Source organism: Oryza glaberrima, chromosome 1 (assembly GCF_000147395.1).
Source record: "Oryza glaberrima chromosome 1, OglaRS2, whole genome shotgun sequence".
In the NCBI taxonomy this organism is placed as follows: domain Eukaryota; kingdom Viridiplantae; phylum Streptophyta; class Magnoliopsida; order Poales; family Poaceae; genus Oryza; species Oryza glaberrima.
The window spans coordinates 24236540-24262318 of record NC_068326.1 but is presented as its reverse complement, the minus strand read 5'-3'; the positions used below and the strand labels follow the sequence as shown (position 1 = coordinate 24262318).

Here is a 25779-nt window from a genome sequence, read left to right as displayed (position 1 = left end):
ATTTACCCTGCGGAACGGCGGGTTCTGACGGCGATTCGGCGCGTCACCTCGTCGTATTCCAAGCGGCCTTGGCTCGTGCGGTGCCCTTGAATTGAATCTTCTCGCTGCGGTTGCGGAGCAGTTCTCGCGATAGCCCTGCATGCGGTGATTGTTTCTTTTTTAACTCTCTTTTTGGTCCTCCTGTATGCAACATTGGTGCCATGTTCACGTGGGGACGAAGACGAAGCTTTGCTCTGCTGGATAGGATCATAGGAGGCCTATGGAGTAATAAGCGCCTATGGCTATGAGGTGAGGCGATGGCCGTTTTTAATAATGGTAGATGCGAATGGCCCATTGGTTACAGTGAGTGCGCCCAGCTTTCACCTTAGGTCTCTCGGCGTTCGGCGAGCGACTGCGACGAGCAATTCTAGCTCGTTGCGGTCAGTCCAATCCATCGGTAGTTCGGTACAGCCGAGTGACGGGTTCAGCCAGCCAATTCGTTCTCAAGGGCGATTTTTCTTTTTTGTCTTTCGTGATTAACGGCTTGGCGCCCCAGCTTGGAGTACGAGTAATACACTAATCGTGTCTGCGTGTTGCAAGGCGTATGCGGCGGGCTGGCAGCACCGGCTATTCTTGCCGATCCAGCCGTGAAATACCTTTGGGTGCAGCTGCCTGAGGCGTAGTAGTAAAATTTTTCAGGTGTTCAGTATAGTTAGCTAAGTATGTGGGCCTATTCACTTTGATGCCATTTTCAACATTACCAAATTTTGATAAAATTGTAAAAAAATGGCTACATTTAGTTTGCTGCCAAATTTTGGTAACTGCATAACAAATCCTGCCAAAATTTAGTAACTACATAAGAAATCCTAGCAAAATTTTGGCAAACATGCCCTGTGTGTCGATTGCCGGGTGCCTTGCTGATTCAGTGCTCTTCGTCTGAGTGACGAGTTCAGTTGGGGGCTAAACGAGCATAGCATCATCTTGTTTCTACGCTACACATATGCTTCGGGGAAGGACGATCGCATATACGCGCACATGACAACTGCAGTGTTGCGTGCCGCCGCCGCCAAGCACCGCCCGGTACCGGAAGGGAATCGGAGCACCAGAATTTGGGTACAGGAATTGAGGAAGAAACAGAAATTTGGGGGAGAGTTTAGTTCGTTCGTTCATTAATCCCCAGAGTGAACTATGTTTTCTTCTTGTACGCAACGCCCCACAAAGGCTCGCAGGCCCAAACACATTGAGGCATACAGGCCCCCACTTACATGGCGTACAATACAGCCCATATGCCTTGGCACACAGGCCAGAATACTGAACTCGACCCATATAATTATTTTTTGACTGAATACCCATATAACTTTCACTCCGTATTGTCGCTTGAACCCACACTACTCTCACCTGTCACTACTCACTATCACTAGGGATGAAAAAGATAGGTTGAAACGGCCAATCGGGTCGATATAGGACTATAAGGTATCTCTTCGAAAACGATATTCGGTTGGCCATGGATTATATTTATCAGTTAAACTATTCAGTGTCGATAACAATACGACGCTGAAAGAAATTAGAAAAAAATCAAATGTTATAGATTCCTAGAATTAGAATTAGTTTCAAATGGTATTTTTAATTCCTAGTTGTCGGTTATGAAAATATGACATGCAGCATTCAGATATATGGCACCTGATAGGCCGGCTGGCCGAGCGACTCCTAGGCCTGATAGAAGCACATGTTTGCTTAATCCTACCTCGCGCTAACTTTCACCGTGCAATGCCATGTCACGCAGTTGAGTTGTGATTCAAGATTGTTTTGTTGGTTTTGCTAAAACAACATCGTGCACTATCATATGATAACCCCTGCGTCATCTACACATAGGTGGCTCAAGGGCGAAACCTAGCCGTCGCCATGATGTCCTCTCTTCTGCCTTACTGTCGCTGGAGCACACCGTTGGAGAACCAAGCGGCGAGCCGATATGACGGCGGCGAGGCCAAACCTCACCGGAGCTCTGCCTTTGGCACAGGAAACACATCCGTGTGGTGTGTGTCGCACAGGGAAGGTAGCATGACGGGAGGCCGACATGATGACAGGGAGGTTGGCGTGGGCAATGGCAAGGAGGCCGGCGCGATCGGCAATAGTAGGCGATCATTGTGGGTGAGATAGTGCAGATTGGAAATCGTAGCACCAATGGCGGGAGAGGCACCTGGTGGTGGCTAGCTGTATCCATGACGAGCGAGATGTGGGCAGTGCGAGAGACGACGTTGTGGGCTGCGGGAGACAACTTTTGAGGTGAGAGACCCGATGAAGGCAAGTTTGGGCTAGCCAGCGATATAGGCTGGTGCGGGAGAGAGTGCTACAAGCAAAAGCCTAGTTCAGGGTTCCTTTTTGAGGTGAGAGACCCGATGAAGGCAAGTTTGGGCTAGCCAGCGATATAGGCTGGTGCGGGAGAGAGTGCTACAAGCAAAAGCCTAGTTCAGGGTTCCTTGAGCCGGCAACGACGATGTCTTTAGGCACTGTGACCCTCTTGGAGCGTTGTCGAGCGGCCACACTCCACCTCCTTGGTAGGACTCTCCGAGTGAAAAGTTAGTATAGTTAGATGGGCGATGGTGGAGCCTAAGTGTCATGACCTCCATGGAGGCATTGCTTAGGAGGTCTTCATTCCACGCGAAGTGCAAAAAACTGGATTGGCGAGTGACCCGAGCAACCCTTCCGCTCACCAGTCCGACAGTCTGACCAGTGGACCGATGGTTGAACTACGGTTCAATAGCACATATATACAATGTATATTTTCTCTAAAACACAAGTGAATAAAGGAAGGATGACTAGAGCCAAGCACTCTCAGTGCACAGACCCACGTTCAAGTCCCCATGCCATAACCCTTTTTAGCGATTTTTTTCAAAAAAAAAAAGGCGCCTGGGCCTGAATGCAACGGATTGGGCCTTACCGTAGAGTGAGGGACGAGTAGGTCTCCTTCTCTCTCGCCCTCTCCCTCTCCTCAACCCTGTATGTGAGGATAATCGGAAACTCATCGACGATCTTCTATGTGGAGTCGGTGTTTGGCAGGGCATTTTCACACCCCCTTGAGGTCTAGCATTGATCGGTCATGCTTAGTAGTGGTTGTGGGTTGAGGATAATCGGAAACTCATCGACGATCTTCTATGTGAAGTCGGTGTTTGGCAGGGCATTTTCACACCCCCTTGAGGTTAGCATTGATCGGTCATGCTTAGCAGTGGTTGGCTTGGTACTAGCTAGTACCTTCTTCTAGGTTATACAAGGAGCTACTAGCTTACAGCGGTAGGGGGTTTGCGAAAGAGTGGTTTCCTAAGATGATTTCAGACACTAGATTCCACCACAATGCAAGTTATCTACAAAAAAACATTCTTAATTGTTCTATCTCCATGAGTTTTCTTTGGTTAAGTTTCCTGCAAAAGGAGTGGTTTTCTACTATGATTTTAGACACCAGATTCTACCAATAAATAAGTTATCTGGTAAAAAATACATTCTAACTTTATACACCACAAAGACCATCTCAACGTCTGAACTCTAACTATATCATCAAGCTAACAATGGAACCTAGAAACTACTCCCTTGCGGCCTCCGCCTCCTCGTCGCTTAGCCAGTAGAAGCCGTCCGAACTTCATTAAGAGACGGAGTAAATGGTCTTTTACAACAGTTACAACTAGCTGAAACAACTCGTCGTGCTAAAGGCATAACTCGCATCACTACTTAGATTACAGTTTTGAGTGCCTCCTCATCATTATCTCCCAGAACTGGTTTGAGCGCCTCGAAGATGGAGATGTAAGAAGCTATACATGATAGAATCACGGAGGTAATGTTAGCTATCTGAAAGAAAAAAGAATAGTTAGATCCATTACTCAACAAAATACTCCAAATTCAGAACTTTCCAAATTGACAGAATAATAAAAATATTGTTATACCCTGAAATACGTGTGGTCATAACGATAGATGCAGTAGCCTGCCCAATACAGCGTGAAACCAGCCTCCAAGGAGCGTATGTAGACAACCAACTTCCTCCTGTTTCTGATTCGAGGAACCTTGGCATCAGGTGCCTGATCCTGACAAATGCATCCCTTGCACTGGTGGAAAGAATGGTAACACAAAAGGTACACACTTAATTCTAGTACATTTCCAAAAAGAAAAAAAGATGTTCCCTTTTTTAATTTTATTTCGACACTTAAGTACAGTGACATCAAACCATCAAGGTCTCATACTTGAAATGTATGCACTATATATGTGCCAGCTCCACATGACATGAAAATAGTCATATAAAATATTGACAATTGACGATGTCAATAGAACCATATATTTATTTGGTTTGTTAAAGTGTTGCATTGCTGATTGCACTTTGGTAAAACTGATTTAGTTGTGCAATCATTTACCAAAATGGTAACTCTATCACTAAAATAGTAGTGCAATTGATTAGCAGCGACAAAAACTATTATGCATCAGAAATACAACTTCCAGAGGAATGCGTGAGGTTCATACTAGGTCACCATATGGGAGCAGCGAAGATGCCCACCTGTGTCAGGGTGGCCAATGCAGATATGGTATTTGCAATTTTATGTTCTCTCTTGAGATGTCCAAAAACTCCCACATCCAGCAATAGAATGACGATGAGCAACATCGATAACATTGTGGTGTGGCATACCTAAAAACTTCACAACGTTAAAGCCAAATCCAGTTTTCTCACCTACAATTTGTTATGTATATGTTTGAAAAGCATTACCGCATCACTCATAACACCACTCGGGCTCCACTTGAAAACTAGTGATGTGCCATAGATGATAAGCCCAGCAGAATAGATAGCCACAGCTGGAGCACCAACAATTTTTCCATTGGCTCCATGTAGTTGGCATAGGGAAAACAATAGCCACGCAAGAGTTGCCATTCCTGTTTTGATGAAGTCGGTGTTAGTGTAAACAATCTTGAGAGCATTTGGATTGCTACCGGTACTCCAGTGGACCACGAAAGGAGTAACGTAGGTTAACATCGATAACAAACCGCCTTAGGAATAGAAAAGAATGGTTAGCGACATATTAACAAAGGGAAATCATTCACATTGTTGTAAGCCGAGTTAAAATATTATAAATAATATCTTCTAGAGGAACACATTATATTCATTCAATATTATTATCTAGTAAATCCTACAAACTTTAGATACTTTGCAAAAAAAAAAGATTATAAACTTACATATTTATTATTTAAGCTCGTGCATCAAGCAATTGGGTTCATATCCTCTACCATAATAACACTATCATTATAGGTAATGACATGTGAGATAATAGAAGGGTGAAACCTATAAACTAATGACTGTAATGGTAGTAACATTATGGTAGATGATCCTCACCCCAAGTAACTACACACATAACCTCATTGTTTGGCTTATCATACTTATAAGCCAAAATTTAAATTTTGAAACTCAATTTTGAAGTTGATTATGTGATTTTTTCTTTCATTGTATTTTATTTCACAGCATTTGCTTTTAATAACTAAGGACACATATATAAAAAATTTACTTATAAATTATTTTTTGGTTGTTAAGAAAGAACCATGCTTACACCATACCTAATGACTAATGAGACATTGGACAAACGGAATCAAAAGAAAGACAAAACATACTAACCAAAGAGTATGAATGGAAAATTGAACCCATTTTTCTCGTTGATAGCCTTCGCCCCCTCCTGGTTTGCCTGCAAAAACGTGCTCATCAGATCAGCCGCAAAGAAGCATCGAGTTTCTGAATGCATGTACGTGAAAAAAAAAAGGGTGTCGGATGAACATGGTGTGCCCCAAGCCCCCAACAAGAAGAGACAGCTCTTTCTGTAAAATTTGTTGAATGAATGTACTGAAAAGATCTACCTTAGAGACAAATGCAAAGCCCTTAAACGTGAAATAGATTCAGAACTTATGGACTTAAACTGTGCCCCCAACAACAAGATACTCACAAGAAACCAGTTTTTTTTTTCCTGAATACAAGTACCGTGAAAAGATCCAACCTTCAAATTAACCGATGAAAAGCCCTTAACATGAAACATATTCAAACTAAATGAACTTAATGTGCCCCTAATAAAATAAGATGCACCTGCCACCAAAAAAAACTTCAATTTCTGAATCCATATACCGTGAAGATCAGATGTATTGGCCTACTCTATTTTGCACGCCAGAAAAATAAAGTTTGAAGTGTATATATATGCGAAAGTTTGGCAAGAAAAATCTACCACCTACTTTATCCCGGCCGAAAATATCATCACGGTAGTCGGACGCGTAGACCAGAACGAGCATACACGAAATCAAGATGCAGAGACACCCCAGCCGCCTCATGGCCACCCTTTCCCTCTGATTATAGGGCAGAAAGCCAAGGAAACGGCTTGTTAGGAAAGCAGAGACGAGTTGCAGTGCGGCCGTCGGTTTACTGTATCATCAATCAATCTATCTCAAGCTGAAACCGCCAGCTGATTGGACAAGTACCGCAGTCAATTTTAGATATAAACCTGGGAAACATCGGTGAAAAAAAAAACCGTTAATTTAGAAAGCATCCTCATCAAAATTCAGTCAATTTTAGGGATAAATCTGGGAAACATCTGTGAAAAAAAAAAAGAAACGTTACTTTAGAGAAAATTCACATCCATATTCCAGAGTCTGCTAAATCTAAACTATCTACACCTTGCAACGAAAGCAGCTTTCTCCAATACTCCAACTGATTAAACTGAAATAAAAAAGATAAGAGGAAAAAGAAAAACGCAAAGCACTTCGCCTACCTAGCGCCACCACAGGCTTCTACTCCTTCCCAAGGCTGCGCCGCCGTCCCTCCCGCACTCTGGACGAGCCGCACGACACGTACGAGCTCGTGTCGACAACGTCGTCCGCCGCTGCCGATGATATGTAGCAGTTCCCCCCCGAAAGTCAGCGATCGATCGCTCTAACCCCTCCCCACATGATTTCCTTGTTGACATTATATTACTTTTCTGTTTTAATAAATTTATGCATCTAAACTTTATACATATTAAGTTTACACATCTAAAATTTATACATCTAAAATTTGTAGACCTAAAGTTTACATACATGATTTAAATTTATATTTAGATACAAATATTTTTATATAGAATATTTATATACATAAAGTTTATATGTGGGAAGTTTACGGTATAAAGTATATATATATAGGACACTCATATGGGGCACCATGGAGCACCAAACAAATTTAATATATATATATATATATATATATATATATATATATATATATATATATATATATATATATATATAAAAAGTCAATACACATGAATAAAACATATTAGATTTTGTTTTCTATCTTTTTAACTTGTTTTTTTTTAAAAATTATGGTGCAGTAATAAGGGGGAGGAGCCGTGTTAGGGGAGGGGCGTGTGATCACTCACCACCGGTTGAATCGGAAAAAACTAGAAGTAGGAACCTCACCGGCTCGGTTCACTTTAAAGATCTTCCATGTAATCGGACCGGAAAAACACAGGTGAACCCGGGAAAGAAGCCACCGGGTTTTTCTGCCGCCTGGATTCTCAATAGTACTCGGGAGAGAGAAGTCAAGGGCGAGATGAACAAGAAAAGAAAAAAAAAGAGGGAGTGAGAGGGGATGAAAAAAATTAAAAATATATTATTTTTCAGAAGGAAAAAGTACGAATTACCCCCTTAACTATCGTAGTCGACCGAATTACCCTACTAAACTTGAAAACCAGACATTGCTCACCCTAAACTTTTAATACCGGACAAATTACCCCCTCGATTGAATCCAGAGCAGTTTTGTCCTACGTGACGTACACGTGGCAATCCAGTCAGCATTTTATTTTTTTTTAAAAAATAGTGGGACCCACCTGTCATACCATATCTTCCCCTCTTCCTCTTCCTCTCTCTTGGGCTCAAGCTAAAATCGTGCACGACGCGGGGACGGGCGGCGGCGAGCGAAGGCGGATGGGCAGTCGGCGCGTGGGGGCCGGCGATGGGTGGCCGTGGCGTGCGGGGGCCAGCGATGGGTGGCGGTGGCGCGGGGGGGGGAGGGGCTGGCGATGGGCGGCAGTGGCGTGCGGGGGCCAGCGATGGGTGGCGGCGGATGGGTTGTCGTCGCGCGGGGGCCGGCAACGGCGGGTGGTTCGACGTGCTGGGGCGGATGGGCAGTCGGCCCGAGTGACCTCCACCTCGATGAGCCCGACGAGCGGTGGACGTCCGCCTCGGGGCGCTGGCGAGGCTGAACGGGTTCAACGGCACGACGATCCTACGCACGGTGACATCGATGCACTACGAGAACGGCGGGTGGTTCGACGATGGGGAGTGCACTGCGACGTGGCCGGTCAACAAGAGCGAGAACGGGGCGGCGTCGGAGATGGCGGCGACGGAGGCGGAGTTCTACCGAGCGCAAGCCGAGGAGTTCCCGCGGGCGATGGCCCCCTCGTCCCTCACTGCCGCAGCCTCCGCGTCCCGCAGCGCCGCCCACCGTCGTTCACAGTGAGAGAGTGAGAGTGAGAGAGAGGAAGAGTGAGAGAGAGAGTGGTAGAGAGAGAAGAGAGAGAGGAAGAGTGGAAGAGTGGAAGAGGAGTATGACATGTGGGTCCTATATTTTTTTATAAATAAAATGCTGACTAGATTTCCACGTGTACGCCACGTAGGACAAAACCGCTCTGTATTTGTTCAAGGGGGTAATTTGTCCGGTATTGAAAGTTCAGGGTGAACGATGTCTGGTTTTCAGGTTTAGGGGGTAATTCGGTCGACCGCGATTGTTCAGAGGGGTAATCGTACTTTTTCCTTTTCAGAATTGCTAAAAAAGCTTGTCGCAAGTTTTTGGGTAAAAAACTTCCAAATATAACTATAATATAGTAGTGTAATTACTATAATTACACTATGATTACATTGTAACTACACTGTAACTATATTGTAATCTCTATATAAGATATAAAGTTGCTTATATTATTTAATACTTATATATAGGGATGAAAACGGAGCGGATAGTTTCCGTCCGCTCCGGACAAAAACGGATACGGATACCTTTCGGATCGGATAGTTCGGATACGGATATGAATACGGATATTTTCTCCCGGATACGAATACGAATATGGTATCGGGGGTTCCGTCGGATACGGATAATAATTCGGTTATCCGGTGAACAGTGCTATTCGGATATCCGCACGACCTATAAGACATACCCCATTTCTTTCTAACTCTATAACCTTCAATATACCTTTATAGATTTTAATAGTAGTTTATCTCTTAACACTAGTCCATACTATTAATATTACTTAAATTTTAAAAAATATTTATAAATTATACCTCATTTTATATAAAATGAGCTAATTATATATGTTGATATTTGTTTCTATTAGAAGTTGAGTTGGTTTTCGTGTTCCGACAAAAATTTGTTTCTGTATTCGTGTCCGATCATATTCGATTCTTATTCATATTCGAAATAATCCATATTTGTTTCCGTATTCGAGCTATCCGTATTCGTTTTCGTATCTGGTAAAAAATATGAAAACGAATATGGTATGAGCATTATCCGTCCGTATCCGCTCCGTTTTCATCCCTACTTATATACAAGTTTATATTATAGTTATAGTGAAATTATATTAGAATTATACTATAGTTAGATGAATTATACTCCCTCCGTTTCTAAATATTTGACACCGTTGACTTTTTAGCATATGTTTGACCATTTGTCTTATTCAAAAAACTTTGTGAAATATGTAAAACTATATGTATACATATAAGTATATTTAACAATGAATCAAATGATGGAAAAAGAATTAATAATTACTTAATTTTTTTAAATAAGACGAACGGTCAAACATATTTAAAAAAGTCAACGGCGTCAAATATTTTTTTCCTTTAAAAACTTAAGGATAGTAAAAAAAACAACTTTGGATGAACTTGTGTACCCAAACAACCAGAGACGTTCTATGTGCAAAAACCACATATTTTTTTGAATGAATGTACCATGAAAACTTGAAAAGATCCAACCTTGAATACCGATGCAAAGACCTTAACATGGTGGTGTGCCCCCCAACAACAAGAAGCTCCTTCCGCAAATAATCATGTTTTTTTTTCCTGTTTTCCTGAATGCATGTACTGTGAGAAAGATCCAACCTCCTAAATGCATCTACTGTGAGAAAGAATGAAAGATCCAACCTCCAAAGAAACCGATGCAAAAGCCCTTGCGTGAAAAAAAAAATTCTAACTTGATGAACTTGGTGTGCCCAAATAAAAAAACGTTCTTTTTTTTTTTTTGCGGGAGAAAAGACATCAAGTTCTGAACGCAAATACCATGAAAACGATCCAAATGCAAAGCTCTGCTCTGCTATGCACGCACGCTAGAAAAAAAAAATACAAACTTTCGAATGGTGATGAGGAAATCTGACAAGCAGGAAAACACTACCGCCTCCGTGGTGCCTCCTGCCTTGTCCCGGCTAGAGATCGATCGCTTCAGGAAAGTTGGACACGTAACCAATAACGAGCATACACGAGAGGAATTAGAACAAGAAGCAAAGACATCCGAAGCGCCCGACGCATGGCCACACTTCGTGAACGCGCGGACGGCGCTGGGGCCATGGCCACGCAGCGTGGGGCGAACCTTCACTGTGGCGTTCCGCTCGGGTGCCTCCATGGACCATGCGGTGTGGGGCGAGGAGAGACGCGAGAAGGCAGCTTCAGCGCGTGCGATCAGTGCTGCCGGCCGTGCCGGTGCCCGGCCTAGCGAGCGTGCGAGGCCTCGACTGCTCGACAGAGCTGGCTGCTGCGACGGCGTGAGGAGGAGGCGGAACATAGTGACGGAAGCGGCCGGTGCAGCGGCGCCGCCGCCATAGCGATCGCGAGGTGGAGGCGGCCGTTCGGGTTGGGTTGGGCCGAGCAATTGATGGGTTTATCCTGCAAAATAGTCAAACCGTATCGGACTGTACCGACGGGTGCGGGCGATGCACGTAACGAAATAGGAGTATATATATACCTTGTTCTTGGGGAGAACAGTTGCACGAACTCGGCGACACAACCTACTAGATCATATCGATCTGTTTCTTCTCCGGCCAAGGAAGGTACGTACGCCGAATCCTCGATGTTGGGACCTGATCGATTTTGTTCGTCTCTCCAATAACTTCTATCAGTCTGACTATATATGTCTCCATCTCCATCTCCGTGCAGATGGAGCAGCAGAAACAAGGGTTGCCGGGGGTCAACCTTGCTGTCGGCGTGGTGATCTTTGGAATACTAGCGTTCCTCCTCTTGGCAGTTGTACTAATGGCGCCAATCATCAACGGGCCACCGGATCCTAACATCTCCATCCGGCTCGTAGGTGTCGAGGGGCTCGACCCGCGCCTGCCTGCCCCGGTGCCGCCGGTTTTCGACCTCGCCGTGGACGTCGCCGGCGTCTCACCTCGCTACCATGCCTGCGGCGGAGGCGGGGGCTCCAAGCTGCGCGTCTCGTACCATGACATCGTACTTGCCTCGGCCCTGGTGCCGAGTTTCTGCATCGACGGCAAGCTGCTGGAGGGCGGCAGCGCGGCCGGCGTGGTCGTCGTCAAGGCCAGAGGTGGGGTTGACGGCGCCAATGCCATGATCCGGGGTGACCTGCGTAATCTGATATGGACCGAGAGGCATGTTCTAGGAAAGGTCAATTTCGATGTAAGTGGGAACTTGGGGAAGGAGTCCGGCTTAGGTGATTTAAGCTTTAGAGTTTCCTCCATTGAAGGTGCGTAAGATCATCGAAAGATAAGTTGTTTTAGGGTGTTGCTAATTAATCATATATACACCCTACATCCATTGTACAATATTTTTTTAGAAGAATATTTTTGAAGAAGTTAGAAATGCCTAGAGATTTTTCGGCTAGTTCCACAAGATGGTGGGTTAGCTGGTCTTGAGTTTAAAGTCTTATTCCTTTTATTTATTTGATATTAGATCATTTCCTAATATTTATATTTTTTAAATATTTTTCTAGAAGAAGAATAATATAGCTGTTCTCTTTTTAGCCTTTGGCTCTAATGAACAATGCAACCACGGTCGTAAGCACACGTGGAGATTGAATATGTATAACTTTAACTCGGTGTTAATTTTAAACTCTATGTATGTGAATAAATGAATGGATAGAATTGTGATGCACACATATATATCCGAGTGAATGTGGTGTGGATGTGGATGGGAATAAAAATGAAAATGTATCTCTATGATTGTGGTGTAGTGCATCTGAACTTTTCTTTTTAACCTCTTACATCTACTAGGCAGGCGGTTGTTGCATTTACACATACCGGTTTCTTATAATAACTGTTTGTGTAAATCGTTTTTCACATGCAGTTAATTTTGCGCATGTAGAAATAGCTGATTTCCATATGCCCTGGACTATAGTCGGCTGGACAAACGCCCGTATAAATCGGGTATCAACCACCTGCAAAAATGTTTTGTGCAATCCGTTTGTACGGGCGTTTGCAATCCGTATAATGTTTTGGACAATCGCCTGTAAAATCCGTTGGCCTTGTTTTCAGCCATGCGGCCATGCCGTAATGTACGTTTTGAGGTGATTTTTTTTTCAGATGACAATCCAGTGGATCTCATTACCCCTCTATTTTGACCTTACAAAAAGGTTGAACGTACAATATATTTGAACATACAAAATTAAAGAAATAAACTTGCTGTTCATTTTTTTAAAAAAATACGTGCAAAAATATTCAAACTTAGATAAAAATAAAGTAAAACCATTGATAACAACAAAAGTACAGTTTTTTTTTTAAAAAAAGGTGAAATTGCACATTGTGTACCACTGCAATTTAGAGTTATCAATATGCAGTTTAAATTGATTGAAAATTTATTTTCAGGCTTCTAAAAGCAATATCCAGTTTAAATTGACCTCGCTTTACATCTGTTTTTCCGGACGGCACGGGCAACGTGCTTGCAGCACCCCGGTAATACACGTAAACACTTTTGAGCGCAGTACACGTAAGCACTTCATGTCCCGAAACATGAACACGTCCCAGTTGTCTAACTGCTCGAAGATATCGTATTTAGTTCGTTGTGCTCTTTCACGACGCCTCCTCCATCTGTGGGTGGGTACAGCCTAGGTGAGGATGGTGGTGTGACGAGCCAAGAATTCAGTTGCTGCTCTGCTAAAGTTGTGTCGATGGGGAGAAGAGAACGACGCTCCTGATTTGCCATCCCCAACGGTGTATTTTCTGTGTTCGGATGCGGGAGATGGGAACTCATTTCCTTCACACCAAAAACGGAACGGTCCATTAGCGCGCGATTAATTAAGTATTAGCTGCTTCCTCCATTTTATATTATAAGACTTTCTAGCATTGCTCATATATATATAGGACACTCATATGGGGCACCATGGTGCCCGGGCACCATGGTATCAAATGCACAAAATCACTTAAATTTTTCAAAATTTTCAAATTGTGAGTATATACCTAGTTATAATAATTTGATTCATACCTATACCTATCAACAAAACAACTCAAATTTAACTTTATTTCACAATCCGTGATTACATACCTAACTAATTATATGTATGGATGCTATATACCTAGAATCAAAATCTAACAAAAACAAGTTCAAATTCAGTTCAAACTTGTTTTGAACTAGTTAGTAAAGTGGTTAATATTAATACCTAAGTAATTAAAAAAGTTTCATACTCATTTGAATTGGGTATATAGTAAATTTCAACAATGGTGCCCGGGCACCATGGAGCACCAAACAAATTTACTATATATATATATATATATATATATATATATATATATATTAGTGAATCTGAACTTGTATATGTGTCTAGATTCATTAACATCTATATGAACACAATGTTAGAAAGTCTTATAATATGAAATAGATGGAGTAATTTTTTTAAAAAAATAGATCAATATAATTTTTTTAAACAACTTTCATATAAAAACTTTTTTTAAAAAAATGTACTATTTAACAGCTTAAAAAGCATGTGCGCGGAACACGAGGGGAGAGGAGGGTTGGGAACCCTTTGCAATGAACACAGCGAAGGGGAGCTCACGTCACGACCATTTTCTCCCTGTTTTCGTAGTTGGCGGTTCAGTGACGCTGATTCGGTTCCCTTCTATCCGCCTTCGGCCTTCCCCTGCGCGTGCGTATCTGTGTATTGCACACGGCCACGATTCCGCCGGAGATGGGCGGGCACGCAGGCCGGCCGATCGCCTGTCGACGACTCGTTCGATTTCCCCAGCGGAAGCGGGGTTTTGAGTTTTGACGGTGAGTCAGCGCGTCACTTGGTCATATTGCCAAGGGGGCCTTCAGCCCTTCACCCGTGCCGTTCCGCGGGTACGTACGCAACGCTAGTGGCTAGTGCCATGTTCACGTCTGCCCGTGCAGACGAAGGTTGTTCCAGTGCTGCACAGGAGGCCGTGATGGAGCAAGGGTTGCTGACTTGCTGTGCAGTGTAGTGTAGTAGAGGCAGACCAAAACAATGCATAATAATACACTGGTCCAGTCTGCATGTTGAAAGGCAGTATCGCACTTGAGGTCATGACAAAAATTAGGTGTTTCAAACTACGATACTTTCGTACACCAGACCACCAGTAATCTATCCAGTTGCTTCACAAGCATCCTTCTACTCCAAAATGGTGCGGGGCTGTGTGCCGCTACAAGGTTTTAATGCTATAGAACTTGGTTCCAACTAAACTCTGCATCAAGTGGCGAAAGAGGAGACCTTGGAGTCTACTGCTCTGCATCCCCCTCTTGCGCCTGGTGCCCTGCCACAGGCCTTAGCGCCCAGGATATGTAGACGTAAGCGCTCCCCCAGGACAAGACCGCAGATGTAACGTTGGCAAACTGAAAATCACACAATTCGTTATGTTGACACAGAAATGTACACTAATTCCCAAAAAAATCCAAACAGAAATAACAAAACTATTACCCAGAAAAAACTGTGATCATAATTGTAGGCACAATAGACAGCCCAGAAGAGAGTTACACCCGCATCCACTGCACGTACGAATATAGTAAGCTTTCTTCTGTTTTTGATCACTGGAGCTTGAGCAGGTGCCTGGGGCGGATCAACAACCACAGGGGCTTGAGAAGATGCCTGGGGCAGATCAACAATCACTGGGGCAGGTGCAGGAACTGCGCAGCACAGAGCACGCTGGAAACAAATGGCAAGACAAAAATAATCAATTAATCCAATGACAAAGGTTCAGTTTAGCAATGATCTAGATCACAAAGGAATAGACTGCTAGCATATGAAGCCTAAAATCAACATGATTAGTAAAGAAAGCAAGTACTTCTTAGATGCCCATTGAATCTATACTTTCTATAAAGTTATAGCCTACTAAGTCCAAAACTCAACATGCAACCATGTCACATCATCACCCACTAGCAATAATTACATATTTGATCTCATGCAAGCATAAAACACATCTACAACTTATTTAATTCTACAAATCAACATGCAAGTATATCCAATCATCACCCCTCACATCATTTGCACAATATTTTAACAAATCTATCTATCATTTTTATAATATTTAATATATACTTCCTCCGTTTCACAATGTAAGACTTTCTAGCATTGCCCACATTCATATAGATGTTAATGAATCTAGGCATATATATGTGTCTAGATTCATTAACTTCTATATAAATACGAGCAATGCTAAAAAGTCTTACAATATGAAACAGAGGGAGTACTTATCAATATGTTTCACATTAAAGCGCGGATATCATTTGTTTGTTTCATGATAAGTACTGATAAACTCTGATGTTTTATTATTTTTTTCTTTTTACTCCTAACTTGATTGTCGAAAAAAAATACATTGAGAATTGCTTAGTAATTCCTATAGCAAAGCGCGGAGAATCACCTAGTTGTTAGAATGGCAAAAGTCATTAGTAAAAGAGAGACAATTATGGAAGCAAACTAGAATTTTTTTAAAAAAACATTCTCAGTGTGTTGTAAGTAGAGAGTCATACCATGCCTGCATAAGGTAGAGCTTCTGATGTCAACTGCATTAATGCGGCCAGTCCTGAAAGCACCTTAGCTGTTTTCTGCTCCCTCTTGATGGGTTCAAACATATCAAATAGCAGCAACAGGAGAGTGATGCCCAGTAGCAGTGCTATAGTAGTGTGGCATATCTAAAATCATCAAATGTTAAATTCAATTCACCTCCAATTAATTAAACAGTTGTTTGCAGTGAAAAACTTGACCTTATCATTTACGGTTCCATCTGGGCAAAACCTCATCACCAGAAGAACACAATATAAGACAAGGCCGATCGAGTAGACAATTATAGGAGCCCAACCAACTGTTTTTCCATCAACTCCATGGCGTTGACAAAGGGAAAACATCAGCCAAGAAATTATGGAGAGTGCAATAGAGAGAAGATCGAACTTGGTATAGAACGATCTGATAACGTCATAGTTGCTGCCGCTGCTCCAGTAGACCACAAAAGGGGATGCGTACAATAGTATTGACAAGAAGGCACCTTGAGAACAAGAAAATAATTGTTATGTTGTTTTATTCAAATAATTGTGTCTTTCATATAATCGAACAGAAATTATTCTAGACAATCGTTTAAAAAGGGCCAAAATTAACTACTTCAAAATCTCTACCCTCGTCTATTTAGTCCAGGAACCTGGAACTCTGATCACCTCCTTAGCAGTACAATAAGGCAATAAGAGGCCCATTACAATCTAGCCTTATAGAGAGAACTAACCAACAATGATGACTGGCTTGGTCATCCCAAGTTTCTCCTTCTTGCTGGCCCCATTCTGCACTGGTGGTGGTGGTGGCGGCCCAATCAGCTTAGAAGTTGGTGGAGGTGGCACGATCTGGATCTCCAGCCTGCGAGTTGGTGGTGTTGGCCCACTCTTGGATTTTGGAGGCCCATTATGAATTTCCTGTTCAGATGATGGAGACGAGGTGCAATTGTTAGTGTTAGCTGCATGTATTCATAACTGTTGTATTCCATGTGCAAAAATCCCACTTAGATCAACTGATGTAAAACCACCATAAGTGCAAAAAAAAAAAGGATTGTCTATGCGACAGCCAGCTGAAATTCTTTTGTATTTCAGTCGGTTTTTTCTGCCATACAATCAGCATGTGGTTTTCATCCACCCCACTGGCCACACACAGCGTGAAACTCCCTCGCGGGCATTTCACGTGGCGTGCTTTGTTGAGTGGGCCTTGCAAGTTTTATTGGAGATAGAAAAGCCCACAGCCCGCAGGAGAGAAGAAAGCCCACGACGTTTTCTCCCCTCATGGAAACAAAACCCAGTGCATTCTCTCTCAAAATTGGGAAAGCCCAGCATTTTGTTACTGAAAACAACGCCCAGGAAAAAATAGAGAGAGAAGATATCCACGAAGACCACTCTCTCCAGCACACAACACCATTGAAAGCATGTATGAAACCCAGGTGCTACAGGATCTTCTGTTAATAGGAAGACATAGCAAACTAACAAATGTAACCAAATGCTCAATCAAAACACTTTCATCTCGAGACCGCAAAAACTGATTCTGAACTGCTACTATGTTGAAAACTGAGAACGCAGGAACACTGGCCTGAAATACCAATCCAGGAATGATTAACATAAACTGTTTGCATTCACAAAAATAGTAGATAAACAGAAGATAGTAGGGGTGAGTGTGCGCGTGTTTATAAGTGTGCATGTGTCTGTACTGTGTTTCGAAAACAAACAAAAAAAACATTTCATCTGTCAATATATCATGACAGTAAAAAACTACTAGCAGTTACAAAACCTATTAGCTTTTACTCTTCAGCAACTATCTATTAGCTGTGACGATCCTAGTCTGTTTCTCTTAAACCTAAATTGTCAGGGGGCGCAAGGATGTGAGACTAGCAAGTGGCAAGCTCAAGGAACAAAACTGACTATTGTTTAGAACTATGAACTACTATCCAGAATGAAACAGAAGACTTGCAGGATCCAACTCCCTCTGTACTCTTTGCTATGTGTTTTATTACAAAAGTAGCATAGCTTTCCTTTAAAAAGGGTACACCTGCTATAGGGCCACACATTGTTATAAGCTAAAAAAAATTTAAAAATCAGAATCAATAAACTTCTGAAAAAAGCGTCAAAACAGTATGGATCTACATGCTCGCAATTTTTCAGAACGGAAGTTGCATCCGCATGAACACACAGATCTGGAGTTCTGGACCAACTCCTCCCCCCCACCCCCCCTCACCCCCCCCCCCCCCCACCAAAAAAAAAAATCAAAACATACATCATAAATCCCCACCTACGAGCATGAGAAGTGCCATTGCTGCATTACCGTCCCCACACGAAGCGCCGTAGAAGCCTCGGCGACGACCGCCGGAATCACCGCGATTACCTCGCCAACAAAACACACCCCAACTCTTTTCCCACGGGCTCCACGTCCACCGGAGGAGACTATCCAAATCGCCCTCTCTCGCAGACAGATTACCTGGACACGGCGGATGCGGATTTCATTTCCTCGTCGAGCCAGGCCCAAATCTTGCGGGCGTTGCGGCGGAACATCGCGCCGGACTTGCGGATGTCGGTGGCGAAGAGGAGCGCCGCTGCCGCCAACACCGCCGCCCCCAGCACGAGGTTGGTCAGCGCCATCTCTCTCACTCGCGACGCCTGTTGCCGGCGGCGACCGAACCGGCGAATCTCTCTCTCTCGTATGCGTGGATGCAGATGGGAGAGTGACACGCAGCCTCGGGCGCGGGGCATCGGATTTAACAAAAAAAGAAACGGGTCTAAAAGCCCGGTAGTCTGTCGGGCCCGATAACGGGAGCACAAATCTTGAAACAGATCGGATGGTCACAAATTCGGAATATAGCAGGGAGATGGTTAGCAAGTAAAATTCCAAACTTGGATGAACCCATGCAAGATCCTTCTATACCGAACGCATCATGTGTATCGACTGTACTGTAAGTGCAAAAATCCCACACCTTGAACGAACTGATGCAAAATCATACGTGGAAAAAAAAATCCAAACTTGGATCCAGATTTGAATAAACCCATGCATCCACTGTACTGTACGTGGAAAAATCCCACACCTTTGATCAAAACTGATGCAAAACCATCATACGTGAGGGGAAAAAAATTCCAAACTTGGATCCAGATTTGAATAAACCCATGCATCCACTGTACTTTACGTGGAAAAATCCCACACCTTTGAACAAAAAACTGATGCAAAACCACGTGGGGGGAAAAAAATCCAAACTTGAATCCGGATTTGAATAAATCCATGCGAAATCCTTCTATATCATACACATGCATCGACTGATGTAATGTACGTGAAAAATCTCTCAACTTGAACGAACTGATGCAAAATGTACTACCATACGCGCAGAAAAAAAAAACTGATCCAGATTTGAATAAACCGATGCGAATTTTTTCTATACCGTACGCGCGCACAAAAGATTTTGACGTAAAACCCACATCTGTACCGTACATGTAAAACTTCAAAACGTACACGAAATTGTGCCAAAACCATCTCTACTATGCACGCACAAGAAAAAAAACGCGGCCTTTCTGAATTTGGTATGCACTTTCGCAGTAAAAAAACACACCTTTGCTCCAGTATTGTTCGAGGCGCTTGCGCTCGGCGGTGGGCCGTCCACCGGTTTGGTGATGAAAAGAACCTCAGGATAGATGGCGACGTAGCTTAAGAGAAGGAGAAAGATTGCTCCGACGAAACAGAGATAGCAACTAGCTCTCGCCATGGCTAATCTGTGATTGCCCTTTCGGTTGGGGAAGAAAGCCTTGTGGTATAAAAGCAGTAGCAGAGCTCTGTATAGAGGGTGCAGCGCGATGCGCGCGCTCACATCTGCTCCTGCACCGTGATCGCTGCCTGTTCTGTGACTACCCTCCGTTAGTGTCAGAGCCTCTTTCCTCACGAGCCCATGCCGCGTGAGAAGCACGCGAGATGCCGTCAGGGTAACGACGTTAGGCGATAAACACAATTTTGCTAAAAGTTACTGTTTTCTTCTGGGCTGGTTCCTTTTCTTTCTCTCCCTTCTTTTTGGACCAGCCCGTACCACAGTTCTGAGTCTTCTGACTCATTCATTCGGTCATTCCCTTCCCCCTCCACTTCGTGCGAGCGCTATTGGGCTTGTAATTTCTCTGGGCTCTTAGGCAAGGCGATGCATGCCCTTGCCAAGGGTGGAATATAGGAATAAGTCTAACTTGACTCCCTGAAAAGTGACCCGAATGTAATCCATGAACCTAAATCGCAAAACCGGATATTTCGACCCCGAACTGTTGAAACCTATGCAATTTGACTCGCTTTGCGTTTTGGAGGGCGGTTTCGATGACGTGGCGGTGTTGACGTGGCGCTTAGGTGGCATTTGAATTAAAAACATATATGTGGGACCCATTTATCATTCACACACACAACTGTGGGGCCCACTGACATGTACGCCCCACATGTCATCCTCTCTCTTTCTTCTTCCTCCCCTCTTTCTCCCTTCTCTCTTTCTTTCTCTTTCTCTCTCCATTCGACCGTCCGCGGGGAGCACGAGCTGGAGCGGCGGTGAACGGGGGCCAGAGTGGTGGCTAGGGGTGGGCGTTCGGTCAGACCGAAAAATTCGGTCTCGGTCTTTCGGTCTTCGGTCATTTTGGTCTTTGAAAACTCATGACTGAATTTCATAAAAAAAAACTCAGTACCGGCAAATTCGGTCTCGGTCTCGGTCTGATCGAAATTTTTCAGAGTAAGTTTGGAATGAAAATTTTTGACAAGACTTCCCCTCTTTTGAGACATTTTCTCACACACACACACACACATATATATATATATATATATATCACACAAAATTACGAGATAATATGCAAGATTAAATAGCACAGGTCTCAAAACTGAAGTTCACAACAATCACACACACAGTACAACTCACAAGCACAAATGGAAGTTCTAGGTTGATGACATTACATCACACACAGATTACAACTCACAAGTCACAAATGGAGACGGATACGGCCGGCGGAATGGAGGAGGCTGGCTGGAGAGTGGAGACGAAGGCAATGCCGAGGCGGAGGCGGGCTGGCTGGAGGCGGCGGCCGCGGCGGTGGAGGACAGAGGCGACGTGGTGGAGGGCAGTGCCGGCACGGTGCAGGGCGGACTCCTAGCGGCGGAGGCGGCGGCCGGGGGGTGGAGGATGGAGGCGGCCTGGCAAAGGCGGCGCGGCGCAGTGGAGGCAGAGGCCGAGCGTGATGGAGATGGGATGCGGCGCCGCGCGATGGGAGACTGGGAGTATGGCTGTGCGGGTGTGCGGCAAGTGATAGGGTTGTATCTAGAGTTAGTACTACTGGGCTTATTGGGCTCTAGGCTTATTGGGCCAAATTTTCGGTCAATTCGGTTAACCGAGCCCAATAACCGAAATGACTGAAATAAATTCGGTCTTTCGATGTCTGGGACCGAACAAATAACCGAAATTTTCGGTCTTGGCCTCGATCTTTTCGGTTCGGTTCTTCGGTTCAGTCTAAATCTGCCCACCCCTAGTGGTGGCGGCTGGCAGGAGCTGAAGTGGCGGCGGCGGCAGGCTGGAGTTGACGCGGGTGGACCGGACTACGAGGTCGCACCTCCTCACGCAACGATACGGATGGATGCGGGGAGGTGCTAGAGGACGGCAACGAGGCACTCAGATCCGGCATAGGGAGTGGCGGCGGAGGAGGAGGAGAAGGAGGCGGTCCCACGTTGTCCGCTCCGGTCTCCTCCTGGCACTCTCGAAACACGCCGACGCTCAGCTCTTGGCCTGTCGAAGCCATCGACTGTCGTCCCCCTGCTCGATCTCATCAGCATCGGCGTCGGCACTGTCGTCCTCTCCCGCCTCTTTGCTGGTCCTTGAGCGCCCGTTGCCGCTCCAAAACCCAGGGCAGCTCCAGCCCACCACCGCCGTCAGCTCCACCCTACTGTCATCGCCGCTTCTGCTAGCTCCCACCGGCTGCCACCACTTCGGTGCTTGCCCGCCGCCGCTCCAGCCCATGCTCCCCGCGGACAGTCGAAGGGAAGCAGAAAGAGAAATAAAGAGAGAAGGGAGAAAGATGCGAGGAAGAAGAAAGAGAGAGGATGGCATGTGGAAACCACAATTTTTTGTGTGTGTGAATGACAAATGTGTCCCACATATATGTTTTTAATTTAAATGCCACCTAAGCGTCACGTCAGCGAAACCACCCTCCAAAACCACCAAGGGAGTCAAATTACATCGGTTTCACTAGTTCGGGGGGTCGAAATATCCGGTTTTGTGGTTTAGGGTCATGGATTAAATTCGGGTCACTTTCAGGGAGTCAGAGTGGACTTATTTCGTGGAATATATAAGTCCACTTTGACTCCCTCGATATAGCGCAATCTAATTATTCCTTAACCGCATTACCCAGTATATTGATCCCCAACTATTAAAATCAATGACTTCCTCGGCTATTTTGAAAGTAGTGCTCCCTCTGTCCCAAAATAAGTGCAGTTTTGCACTATTCATGTCCAACGTTTGACCGTTCGTTTTATTTGAAATTTTTTTATGATTAGCATTTTTATTGTTATTAGATGATAAAACATGAATAATACTTTATGAGTGACTAATTTTTATATTTTTTTCATAAATTTTCAAATAAGACGGAAGGTCAAACGTTGGACACGGATACCCATTGTTGTACTTATTTCGGCTGGTTGACCTGGTCTGCTTGGCTGAGTCAGCATGTGTAGTACATATGTTAGTGTCACCTCCTCTATTTCTTTATCCCATCTCCCTTTCCCACATGACAACATGGGATGAACTTGAGCAGGCAGCTCACGCGAGATCATCGAACTTGCCAAGGATGAAGACGACGGCTTCGTGGCCTTGTCTGGTCGGTAGGAGACCCCGAACACCGCGACATCGGCCTTCTGCTGTCATTGCTGCCGTTGATGCTCGTCGTCGCATCGGGGAAAGGGGAGAGGAGGTAGCGGCAAAGCAACAACAGGAGGCCAAGAGTAGAAGCTCGACAACCTGGGTGCTCACCGTCGGGTGGAGCTCGAGGAGCCACCGGCCATCAGGGAGGAGGAGTGTCGATAGCTACAAGGTTGATGTCACGCCACACCCGGATGTCACCGGGTGGAGCCCCGTCATGGAGGTCGCCAGCAGACTTAGGCGTTGTCATCATAAAGGGAGGTGCAAAGCGGTGCCAAACCAAGCACCCCTTGCCACCACTAGATCCCTCTTCTCTCTTGTGCTGCCCCACCCCAGGAGGGCTTGGACTCGGCGTGGTGGGATCCAACCATGTAGAGGTGGATCCTGGCGGGGATCCTCGGGTGTTTACGAGCGAAAGTTGAAGAATATGAGGTGGTCCTCGCTGTCGCAGTCCCTTGGCGTCACCCTCTCCTTGAGCTCCCTCTTGTTGTGGCTCGTGGGTGGCTGTTAGGGGGACTCCCAGGCCACCCCGCACTGCGACGCAAGAGAGATGAGAAGAAAGAGAAAAGAAAGAAGGGAGAATAATAGTTGTGTAGCAGGGCGAGTTAGCTGGGCGGGATGACGGCGGCTCCGAGGTACGTCTGGACAAGAAGAAGCAACAACAATTAGTGGTAGAGGAGCCGCTGGCTACGGTAACAGACTCCTTGTCGCTACTCATCTCCGCATTGTTGATCGTCGCGTCGCTGCCTTCGACTATCATTCCCACTTGAGCTCGCGTGGTGGTGAGGAGGAAGGACGGTCCTCATTGTTGGATGTCATCACACCACCATTGATTGTCGTCCTTGCTCAAGCTCATGTGGTGGTGTGGGGAAAGGGGAGGGGAGGGGAGGAGAAAGAGAGGGATCACTGGCATGTGGGTCCCATATATGCTGACTTAGTCGGTTGAACCCGATCAGCGAAAATCGTTTTGAAAATAGGCGAGGGAGTCAAATCACACCAATTTTAATAGCAGGGATTTCAAGATATTTGATATTGCAGTTGAGGGATACAAATTAGATTGGACCTATCTTCGAGGGAGTCAAAGTGGACTTATTTCCCAAGAGTATTTAGCTAATAAAAAGAGGTTCTCATGGCTCTCCAAGGCCAATGAGACCAGTCCATCGGACCACTCTCTTCACTAAACTAGGTCCATATATAAACCAATTTGGGAGAAGCAATCCATTTTGCCTTCCTCAACTATAGGTTGGGTCCACTTCTTGACACTCAAATGTAAAACCAGTAAAGAGGCTCCCTCAACTATGAAAACTATCTCTTTTTGTCCCCCTTGGTGGTTTGCAAAGGTGGTTTTGGTTGACATGGAGCCTATGAGGCACAATAACCTGGTCTATTATCTAATATGGCACATACTTGTTGTTTATGCGTACTTAATACAAGATAGAAAGCTGTCGGTGGAATGGCAACCAGGGTACCCATTTCCCCGAAAACAATTACAAATAAAATAAATGGCATGCTTAAGCCATCCTTATAAATAAAAAGCTATATTGTGCTAGTGCGGCTAAGAGACCCACCTTGGTGGGTGGTCCCGGGCTCACCTTAACCCGCTTACGGAGTAAGTATGAGGCATAAGGTGTGCCTCAGACCCGGCTTTGTTTTGGGTCCCGGGCACACCTTAGCCCACATAAGTCCTACATTACTCAGTAATAGGAGCGTAGAGACATACAAAATTTACATCTTAAAGAATAGACTAAGGTCTGCCTCGGACCCTGCCATGTCCCCGGGTCCTAGGCACGTCTTGGTCCTCATAGGTCTCACTTTCTTCAAGGAGTGGAGGATGGAGACATATGATTAAAAGATATAAGCTAAGGTCTACCTCGGTCCCGGCCTTGCCTTGGGATCTAGGCCCACCTTGGTCTTCGTGGTTTCTACGTTATTCTGCAAAGAAGAGCGTCGAAACATATAAGATAACTACATTATCTACTCATCAAAGATATCTTCGAGAAGCACGCCTTAAGATGAGTTATCATCACGAAAGACGCGAAGGTGCGACCTCAGGACTAGCTGGGGAGATGGACGGATATGAAGCGGTCCTCTCTGCCATAAATGAAATAGGTTTATGGCGAGCCCCAACCAGCCTAGAGTTGAAAAGACATAGACAAGACACCGACGCTGAGTCATTAGCGTTGGTGCCGCCCTGGACGTGTGTCCAACATGCCCAGCGCCACCTGGTTTAGCTAAACGGGTAAGAGTGAGACCAAACGTTGTCTCTCTCTAGCGGCGGCTCGTCTAGCGGGTCCATCAGAGTGTTGATGTTGGCTATCGAGGACCGCGCCGTTGGCTCACACTCCGCCGCCTTCGACTCGCCGACCGCCGGCGTCATCGCACTCCACTTAGCTTGGATTGTCTCCACCGCGTTCTTCGCTTTATCCACCATTGTGTCGCCCCGAACGCCCAGTGGGAGCAGAGAGGGGAAGACTAGGCTACACTAGTACCTAACCCTTCTGCCCTAAATGGTCTGCAAAAATCAGATTTTTCACGTGTGGGTGCTTATGTCGTCCGCACGTAAAAATAAAAATAAAAAAAATCAAACCCCTAGGAATCTCGGCGGCGGTGGCACGGATCCGGCCATCGTGCATGCGGGGCGATGGATTCGGCTGCTGCGGGGCCGGCGACGCCTGTCCCAGCCAAGTCCTCATTGTCGTCGTCGGCGGCGGCACCGGGCGGGGACAGGGATGGTGCCGCTCCCGGCCGCCTCCCATCGAAGTCGCGTTGAGCCGCTGAGTAGACGCCTGCCCGAAGCTACGCCGCCACTTGCCGCCCACTCCCGACCGCCGTCCGAAGTTGCGCCGATCGCCTGCCCGCTCTCAGCCGCCGCCCGCCTACTCTTGGCCACCGCCTCGTCGGTGGTGGCGCCGAGCTAGCCGCTTCCCGCGCGCCACTTGCTCGGAGGAGAGGAGAG

At 45.2% G+C, this 25779-nt stretch overlaps 2 protein-coding genes and 1 pseudogene across 2 annotated transcripts; 1 reads left to right on the top strand and 2 right to left on the bottom strand.

The window, feature by feature from the left end:
• Positions 1 to 3566: 3566 nt before the first annotated feature.
• LOC127766413 (uncharacterized) lies at positions 3567 to 6315 on the bottom strand (annotated as a pseudogene).
• A 4682-nt stretch (positions 6316 to 10997) lies between these two features.
• Positions 10998 to 11734, top strand: LOC127760773 (uncharacterized). Its single transcript, XM_052285072.1, has 2 exons — positions 10998 to 11045; positions 11152 to 11734. The coding sequence occupies exon 2, from the start codon at positions 11152 to 11154 to the stop codon at positions 11704 to 11706; it is 555 nt and encodes a 184-aa protein (XP_052141032.1). The 5' UTR covers positions 10998 to 11045; the 3' UTR covers positions 11707 to 11734.
• A 2660-nt stretch (positions 11735 to 14394) lies between these two features.
• Positions 14395 to 18632, bottom strand: LOC127765527 (uncharacterized). Its single transcript, XM_052290445.1, has 6 exons — positions 18398 to 18632; positions 16671 to 16854; positions 16162 to 16439; positions 15928 to 16089; positions 14879 to 15103; positions 14395 to 14793 (listed from the first exon to the last, which is right to left on the bottom strand). Exons 2-6 carry the CDS (start codon positions 16693 to 16695, stop codon positions 14680 to 14682), a joined length of 804 nt encoding a protein of 267 aa, XP_052146405.1. The 5' UTR covers positions 16696 to 16854; positions 18398 to 18632; the 3' UTR covers positions 14395 to 14679.
• Positions 18633 to 25779: the final 7147 nt, after the last annotated feature.